Here is a 9,104-nt window from a genome sequence, read left to right as displayed (position 1 = left end):
CCGGGTTTCGCATAAAACCATTTCATCAAAAACACTTCCCTGAAATTCCTTATATTTATTTCAAGAACAATTTCTCCCATTTCATGCAAACCCAATGGTATGTACATGTATATATATCCCATACTTTCAATACTATGGCATTTAGAATTTTACACCACATAATTAAGCATACATCATATTTAACATCTCTAAATGAATTATCAACACATTAAACACGACAAGACAACACAAAATTTTACACCACAAAATTAAGCATACATCATGTTCAACATCTCCAAATGAATTATCAAAACATTAAACACAACAAGACAACCTCTAAGCATGCTTTTCTACTCATATTCATAATCATGAATTTTCCTAAACATCATTTATATAATCATTGAAACAATTAACTTCCAAATTTAACATGCTTGTCACAACAAAAGAGATATAATTCACAATAGAGCAAGAAAACATGGATTAAGAGCCCCTACCTCTAAATTGAACCAAACCCTTGAAATTGGGTCCTTAAATTCGAGCTCCCAAAGAGGACCAAAAGCTGGAATTTCTGGTACTAGCACGTAGAGCTCATCGTGCTCGTCGTTTTGCCTCAAACGGCACCTAAATCCGCTAACAATTGAGAGAGAAATCAAGGATTGAAGTTGAAAAAGAAAAAGAAAAGAAAAAAAAAACAGAAGCAGCGAGAGAGAGATTTAGCTACCCGAGAGAGAAAGCAATTTGGGATTAAATGGGTCTGTAATGACCCTAATAACTCAAGTGGGCCCCACAGTTGAAAAGTCAAAAACTTTACATGAATTTTATCTCCACTTGCATGGCTCATATAGTTCTTTTCTTCGGAGATGGCAAGGGGTGTGAGTACCATTTAAGGGAACCAAAAAAAAAAAAAAATTGTCTATTTTTTGAAAATTAGAAGGCAAAAAAAAAAAAAAAAAAAGGGGTGCGTGGCCATAAAATATAGACATGGCAAAGACTAGTGACATGGTGGAGTGAGTGTTACAAAAAAAAAAAAAAAAAAAGTGCTGCAAAATTTGGGGTTTAATGAAGGTGGATTAGAGTGGTGATGGATTCTGTTGTTTCGGAATCTTATTCTATATTGGTGAAGGGAAGTGGAAGGGATCTTATGTGGCTTCTAGGGCACTTGGCTAAAATGGAATCACTTGTGCGAAAATGAGAATGAGGGTGGCCTGGGGTTTTGGGACTTTGAAGCTTTTAATATAGCCTTATAGGGAAGTGTTGCAGAGAGGTATAAGGTGGAGAGTTGAGTTGGTACAGGGACATGCCTGGTTTCAAAGTTTTATTCACTTGCCCCGCAGACTGCAATGTCTATAAATTGGAACGCTCGGAATGCTGAGTTTATTTATCAGTTGTTTGGTCAGGAAGAGGCTGATTTTTTATTTATTTAATTTTTTTTCCTTTGGTTTTATGTATGATAATCATATTATTTGGAAATGCATATGTTCATTATAGCGTTGTCAGTTGCATGATTATCACATTGTTTGGTTGGCTGTCGTAGTTCAGTTTAGAGGCTGGAATGCTCAGCTTACATAAATTGCTGCTCAGTTAAGTTACAAAGCAAATAAATTTTACAATATTTCCAAATCTTCTGAATAGTAACAAACTAATGCTGAAAGAAAACTGATCAAGGACAATAAATTCACTCTGATTTTCACAAGGGAATGCTACTATGGAGTTCAGCCTCCATGTTATTTACCCGTCATCGTAGCCTTTAGCTTTCAGCACCTACAATTTTCAGTCGTAGCCTGAAATGCAGTAACACTTGTTTTTACTGATCAATGCTGAATATCTGGGGATGTGCTCTCATAAATAATCATTTTAGGCTGTGAATTGAGCGAAAGAGTTGGGATTCGACTATTCTTTTTCAAGGCATTCTTGAAGCCACTGGTATTGGACATAGGCGTCCGGCATGCTAGAGAGCTTTGCATTGTGCTGGAACTTGGCTTTCTTCCTAGCTTGGGTGACTGAGGCCGTGTCAATGGAGTCTAAGAAAGAAAGAAGGAGATAACATAAAGAAAATCATCAATGGTAATTCTGACTACTGCAAAGGATAGCATAAGTTTAGGATATGAATTTGAGGTTACATGATAGATAGAGCTACCTTCTTTATCTGATTCTTTGGCGTTTCCTTGTCCTTGTAAAAGTCAGGCAGTGGCCGCGCTTTGAAGCAGAAGGTTTGACGCAATTTTCTAATTTCTGATTCTGCTTTCTCCTGCGCAAACAATACAATATTGTGTTATAGGAGCCTAGTTATTCACTGGCATAGTTTTGTACAGCAAAAAAATGGAGAGTTTAATGCTCTGGATTGGCAATTTTAACTATAACCTTGAATTTTGTTTGAATCTGCACTTTTTGTGCCTCCTTAGCATTGAATTTCTCTTCAAGCTTCTGAAAATATTAGAGGGGAAAACCATATAATACCAAAGACTAGTAGATATAATTAACTGAAAGAGAAAAATAAGAATAAACAAGCCAAGACTTGCCTGTTTTCTTCTCGCAGCTCTTTCCTCTGTCCTCAACTTGAAAGGAGAAGATAATGCCGGTGACTGTAATTTGTTTCGGCAGGCACTTATGGACTTGGAACTACTGGCAGACAAAAGCAAGCAATCATATAGCAACTCTTTCTTAGTGAGTGGCTGCTCGAATAAATTAGGGGATGTTTAATTCAAATCTTGTTTTTCAGTAGGAAAGACTTGGATTAATTTGCACATCAAAATCCCATTGTTATCCACAAATTATACAAGAAGAGTTCAGGAAAATGTTTATATGCTAATTATAATTTATTCGATTTTTGGAGCTTGGTAGGCCTCCTAGGTCTTATTTCTTACCAATTGAGCTATGTGGTGAACTAAGACATAGATATGTCTATATACATAATAGTTGCTCTAGTGCTCTACCAAGTGAACACACTGAACACTTTGTGACAATAGAAAGTTACAAAGCTACTTACACTGCAGATAGGATGTGCCATTTTGGTTCAGTTGTTTTACTTTGTGAGAATGAGGGATCAAGTTGTGTTCTAGCCCTGCAAGTATAGATGTGACAAAGTATTGAATATAAGTGAGAGAGAATTTTATAGATGTGAGACTTCTTTTCTGCAGATTCTTATAAACCAGTCAGTTACCTCTTACTTGCTGAACTAGGTGTTGTTAAAGGATTGTGCTTTGTTGCCCCATTCACATGTGCCTGCAGGTGAGAAAAGAAACTAATATTAGCATTCATGACAAAATCCCCAATTGGAGGAACATAGGAAATGATATTAGGGCAGAGGAAAAAGATACCATGGTTGGAGTTCTTAGAGGAGTCACACAATCGTTAGGTGCCTTTAAAGAACTAGAAGCAACCCTTGAACTTTCAATCTTCCGTATCCCCGGGGTACTACTAGCTTTATCGGATTCTCTGGCAGGGGTCAAATTAATCAACGAATGAAGCGATTTTCGAGTTGATCTCTTCTTATCCGTAGAGGCAATTTTAGGGTCCACTGTGATTGGAGTGACATTGTTTTCCTTTTGGGGATGAATGGAAGCCATGTGTTTGGCAGGTGAACTCGGAATTTTAGATGCTCTACGATAAACTGATGACTTTAGGGAAGAAAGTGCTGATTTCTTCTTGCTCATCACTGGTGCAACATCCTGGTCAGAGTTCAAATTCAACTGCATCATCATCATCATTCAATGAAATAATTAGTTGGTGTGACTATGTTAGTATCATAGCTCAAAATTAAAAATTCATGGGCATCAAACTGTTTTAAGTGTTACCTCTAACAAAGGTTTCTCCATTTGGCGTGGTCCACTAAGCTCCAATTCAGAAACCAAATTGTCATTCTCAGCATTCTCAAGCTGGTTTGATGAAGATTCATTGTTGGTGAAATTCTCCATTTGAACTTCCCGCTCTTGTCCTAGTTCATCTAGTGTAACACTTGAATTATGCCCATTAGCATTGGCAATGAAATTGGCCTCAACATTTGGGGCCTCGACCTGAAGCTGTTCACCAATAATTTCTTGGGAATCCAAAATCATCGGATGAGAATCTTGGGGGACAGTGACATGATCACAAACCGTGTCTTCACGCTCTTCTTGTTCCGGTGCGTTGTTATTAGCAGCATTTGCTTGCTCAAGCAAGGCTGCTGCCTTTTGTGCAGCAATTCTCTTGTAGTGAGCTTCGAAGAAAGCCTTCTTCTGCGCGACTGAGCCTGGCTGCGCGTATCTCTCTGCCTCCTCGACGTAGCGGTTGTGTGAGAAGGTTGACCATTTTTCCCAAGCCAAGGACTCTGTCACAAATCTCCCAAAAGAAACACTCTCTCCAAGAGCATGCATTGGGTTCCCCTGTAAGACACACAAAGTTTATCCAACATTTTCATGGTAGAATACTCAAACCCCAAATCACATTTTACCAGTCACACCCTCAAATTGAACACAGAATTAACAAATATCAATCATATGATAAAAATATGACAAAATGAGGAATGTTCAAGCAAGAGACTTTGAAGTTTATTAAACTGACCTGTTTGGATTCATTGGAAATGCCAGGAGCATAAGAGAACGTAGGCATGAGACAAGTTGATTCTCCCATGTCTTTGCAGTATGAGAAGCTCAATGATCCAACTTTGAGTATTTTTTTTTTTCTTTAGTCTATATGGTCTCTGTTCAGTGTTCTCTAACAGCACTTATAAATTTGAAATTCAAATGAAGAGCTTTGGGCTCTATGTTATGGAAAAGTAGGCCACATGGAGGACAAGGGAGAAGTGTAGTGTAATTCTTTATTAGGTGGTGGGGTCTGCTAACCATGTAAAGGCAAGCTTTAGTCTTTTTCAACTTGGTTCATGTGGTCCCCACTTGTTGAAAACTATTATCTCACCCCAACGTTCAATTTTTGAAATTTCAAGAAGAAGATGATATCATGATTATTCTGTCAGCTTGGTTTGTGGTTGATTAATTTGAATAAGACTATAAGAGCTTGATAGAGAGACTCAAGAATCTGCTTTACTTACCTAAATGCTAGGCTGGTTCTTGGTCTTGAATGTGTTTAAAATTGAAATAAGTGTTGTGCATGGTGTTTTTTAAATGAGAAGTTGGACACATTTATATATTTAGAGACACCCGTTAAACAAGTAATATTAGTTGTAATAAAAAAGTAAGAAACAAAGTGTGTCAATAAAAATAAATTATTAAAAATGACTTTAGAAAATTAAATATAATTGGTAGGATAACATGTAATCGAAAAAATTAAAAATAGAGAATTCATGTAGCCAACCTTATTTATATGAAATTAAGATAAGACTGATAATGAAGAGGAGTATATGAAAGGATAGTTAATGGACTCTTAAGAGCTCTATTGTTGTAGCAAATATTTGTGTTTGTGTGTGTGTGTGTGTGTGAAAGAGGGAGAGTGTTTATTAAAATTGTAGAGGACCAGAGGTTGGGGATGTAACAGACTGAACAACCAGTTGTTGCAACATCACATTGCTGATCAAATGGTTATGGCCTAATGTGTATCATATAGTATAGTGCTCAGCCCCACTACCAGCTAGTGTGAGAAAATCTCCTTGCCCAAGGCCTTGAATTGGGGTGTGTGTGTGTGGTTTTTATTTATTTATTTTTTTTCTTTTTTCAGGAATTCTCAATCATAATTTTTTGTTGTCCTCGTGAATTGGGTACATTAATACATCATTTAGTTGAAGAGACTAACCTAATGAAACATGTACTTTTGTATGAGCGAAGAAAAATGGAAAAATGTTCATGAAAGCATTAGAGTACCAAACAGAATCATCAAGACTAATTTTCTGATACAGCAACACCAACAAATTCAACAATTAGAGAAAATAAATGGAAGTTGCAACAAAGAGCCACCTTGAACAATCCTTTTTTATTTTTTTAATCCTGATATTGTCGTGTGCAACTCATATATAAAAGATCTTAACTATGAAATTGTGATCTGAATTTTGTTTCGACTAAGATTGTATTGCGATCATGATTTACCATATCGTTCAATACGTGACCCTTTTTCAAGGCCGATGCGAGCGTATCGGTCAGTTTACACTGATTTTATCCGAGTCCGTTACCACGATCGTGATCGTGACCGATTCTGCGAAACCATGATTGCGATATGAAAATGACCTAAATTTTTTAACCTATTTTCTTTTGCCAGTTGTGAATTACTTTCTTATAAGTGTTGTAAAGGATAACATTGAAAGCCGAAAGAGGGGGTTTTGGAGCCGAACCTTGTAATCTCATATTTTTTGCATAGCGAATGAACCATGTTCTTTATATTCTTTATGTGAAGTGTGTTTATGCTATTGATTCGCAGCTTTTGTCCTAACATTAATAACATAGTGAACTCCAATTTAATTTTTATGAACCACTTAGAGAAGCAACTTGATGATCTAAGTCCAAACTTACAATAATTAACATCGAGAATTAATACTATAAAACAAGAACAGAATACAGAGAATTTTTATGTGACGTCAATTTTGAGTCCAATCCAATCTTATTAGTTCAAATATGTTACTGCTACTGAGTACTGATAGTAGCCCAACATTCTTATTGGACTCATCTACACAGATACAACCATTGGGCTTTACTATATCTTCTGTGTACTGATTTAAGACCAATAACATTATTGGGCTCATCTATACATTTTTAACAGTTGGGCTTTGCTATATCTACTGTGTACTGATTTTAGCCCAACAAGGTTATTGGGCTCATCTACATAGTTATAACCGTTGGGCTTTTCCATCTCTTCTGTGCACTAATTTTAGCCCACCGAACGACAAAACAATAAAAACTTTTTAAGAGATCACTGATCTGTGGTATTAAACAATTATCATAATACACTAATACTATTCTTTCTTATTAAATTGGAAGTACTCCGAAAAATGATGCCTTACACATTGGTGAGTAAGAAATTTTTTTCACACCAAATATAATCACCGTTAAATATGATTTAAATATAAAAAATAATTATTATAATGGAGTAATAAAATGCAGCAATCTATCTAACATCGTGTAAATAAATTTCTTATTCATCGATTATTGAGAGATTATTTCCGTTCTGTCATTATCTTTCTCATTACTATATGCATGTACTTAGCAATCAGAATGATGATCGCTAGCCACCAACTTGATTTTGATGGAGCATAAGATATTTTATTAGCATAAGGGAGTACTCACCCACTAAGTTCAATTGGACAGATATAAAATTTTGCAACCATTTGCAATTTTATTATTTTATTGATCATAATCTTCTTTTCTGTTGTGGCTGTCTAAGATGCTGTGTCTATTTTTGACAAATAAATGTACAAATATTAGGTTTGTTCTGTTCTGGGGGCTAGGACAAATAAATTTGCTAGACTTAAAACTTCAACAATTAGTTTTTAAGATGCAGAGGAGATATCATTAATTTATAATTATTCTTGATTGTGTCAAACATGTACTAAGTCTACTTCATTTATCGTTCTCATCTAAAATAATATATATATATATCTGTGTAATCGTCTTTTTTTTTTTTTAACTTAAAATCAAATATTGTGACAATGTCAAATTTGATCTTTTGGTATGATTTGTATATTATATGGTGTCATTTTAATTAAGAGGTCGTGGGGTGTCATTGGATGTTAACCACCCGAGTCTATGATAATGATATTTCCTCTAAACTTAAAATAAAAAATAAAAAATAAAAATCATTGAAGTTTTAAGTCTAACAACTTGATTATGTTAAGCATGTGCTAAGTCTATTTCATTTATCATTCTCATCTAAAACAATATATATATATCTGTAATCATTTTTTTTTTTTAACTTAAATTCAAATATTGTGACAATGTCAGATTTGATCTTCTGGTATGATTTGTATATTATATGGTGTCATTTTAATTAAGAGGTCGTGGGGTGTCATATTGGATGTTAACCACCCAAGTCAATGCACTGTAAAATATTTATTCAGTTCATGCAACTAAAGTAAATAAGAGCTGTCAAAAAGAAATAATAAACAAAATACAAGAGCTGAAAATTGATTTGTCTAGTTAAATGTTAGTGCTTGACACGAACAATTGTCAGAAAGTTGATGTAATACAGAGGCCACTACTATATAGGTCAGTATTTATATGGATATAAAATATTTTAGAAATACATCCAACAATTCAAGTACTTTAATGACTAATAATGATTCTTGCTGACATTCACATCGATTGGTGTCCCTACATTGGATCTTTTGACACAAAATCAATTACTTCTTGGAGGCTTCGGACGATGATAACGATGAAATCTTCATGGGATGTCGAGTTTAAGTTATACAGAATAATATGAGAAAATGTGTTTGTTTATATGTTTTAATTTTCATATATATCAGATTATGAAATATTTGAAAAATATCAAATACGAATTAAATATTGAAGTTTATGTTTGCGCGTATATGGGAAGTATTGATATTCAACATGGTTAATCGCTAACAAGCAAAACAATAAGTCTTCACAACTAGAGACATAAGAATAACACAAATTTAATCTGAATAACAATGAAACAATAAGCCGTCACAATGATCAACTAGAGATATCAACGAGTATTATTAGTTCAAATGATAGGATTTCTCTTTTTTGAATGGGAAGTTAAGGCCTGTTTGGCTAGTGTTTTTGTTTTGTATTTTTTGCTTTTGTTACTGTATTGTAGCGAAGTAAAAACACGAAACATGATTGGTAATATTTGCTGTCATATGAATAATACCGAAACACTTCTAAAATTGAGACCAAAATCGAAAGCATCAAAATAATGTTTTTGTTTCCTTTAGCAAAACACTGTTAAAAAAAAAAAAAAAAAAAAAAAAAAAATTTAAACTAATCATTCAAATTTTCAAACTTGCAATACTTTTTACCAAACATGTTTTCATGTTTTTGCTTCTAAAAATCTTCTAACAAATTTACGTTATCAAATAAACTTCTAAATAGTTTTGAGCACACTCAAAAGTAGAAACATTGTTTCTGCTTCGGGTCAAAGCAAAACACAAAGCAACCGTGGTTGTCAAGCAAGCCCTTAGTGTTCGAAAATTGTTAGAACTTAAAAGTAACATCGTGACTGTGATCATTTGCTTAAAAAATAAA

The 9,104-nt window shown here is 34.4% G+C and overlaps 1 protein-coding gene across 3 annotated transcripts; it reads right to left on the bottom strand.

Annotated features, from left to right (window-relative positions):
- Positions 1–1,513: 1,513 nt before the first annotated feature.
- Positions 1,514–4,691, bottom strand: LOC132315692 (protein WVD2-like 7). Of its 3 annotated transcripts, none has more exons than XM_059814041.1 (9): positions 4,519–4,691; positions 3,774–4,340; positions 3,297–3,668; positions 3,140–3,201; positions 2,966–3,040; positions 2,499–2,601; positions 2,341–2,403; positions 2,117–2,227; positions 1,514–2,000 (listed from the first exon to the last, which is right to left on the bottom strand). In XM_059814041.1, the coding sequence occupies exons 1-9, from the start codon at positions 4,585–4,587 to the stop codon at positions 1,791–1,793; spliced, it is 1,632 nt and encodes a 543-aa protein (XP_059670024.1). In that variant the 5' UTR covers positions 4,588–4,691; the 3' UTR covers positions 1,514–1,790. The 3 variants fall into 3 exon arrangements, with proteins under 3 accessions (XP_059670024.1, XP_059670026.1, XP_059670025.1); XM_059814043.1 differs by having other exon boundaries at positions 3,297–3,647; XM_059814042.1 differs by having other exon boundaries at positions 2,499–2,598; positions 4,519–4,690.
- Positions 4,692–9,104: the final 4,413 nt, after the last annotated feature.

Source organism: Cornus florida, unplaced genomic scaffold (assembly GCF_030987335.1).
Source record: "Cornus florida cultivar Cherokee Brave unplaced genomic scaffold, ASM3098733v1 CherokeeBrave_3.0.0_Hap2_Chr07, whole genome shotgun sequence".
In the NCBI taxonomy this organism is placed as follows: Eukaryota; Viridiplantae; Streptophyta; class Magnoliopsida; order Cornales; family Cornaceae; genus Cornus; species Cornus florida.
Note: the sequence above shows the minus strand (reverse complement) of the source record. Positions and strands in the feature narration are given on the sequence as shown.

Coding starts and splice junctions, on each gene's coding strand:
- LOC132315692 (XM_059814041.1), bottom strand. CDS start 4,587: ATGGGAGAATCAACTTGTCTCATGCCTACGTTCTCTTATGCTCCTGGC. Junction 2,602..2,965: donor TGGCACATCCTATCTGCAGT/GTAAGTAGCTTT, acceptor TTTGTCTGCCAG/TAGTTCCAAGTCCATAAGTG. Junction 2,001..2,116: donor CAAAGAATCAGATAAAGAAG/GTAGCTCTATCT, acceptor TTTCTTTCTTAG/ACTCCATTGACACGGCCTCA.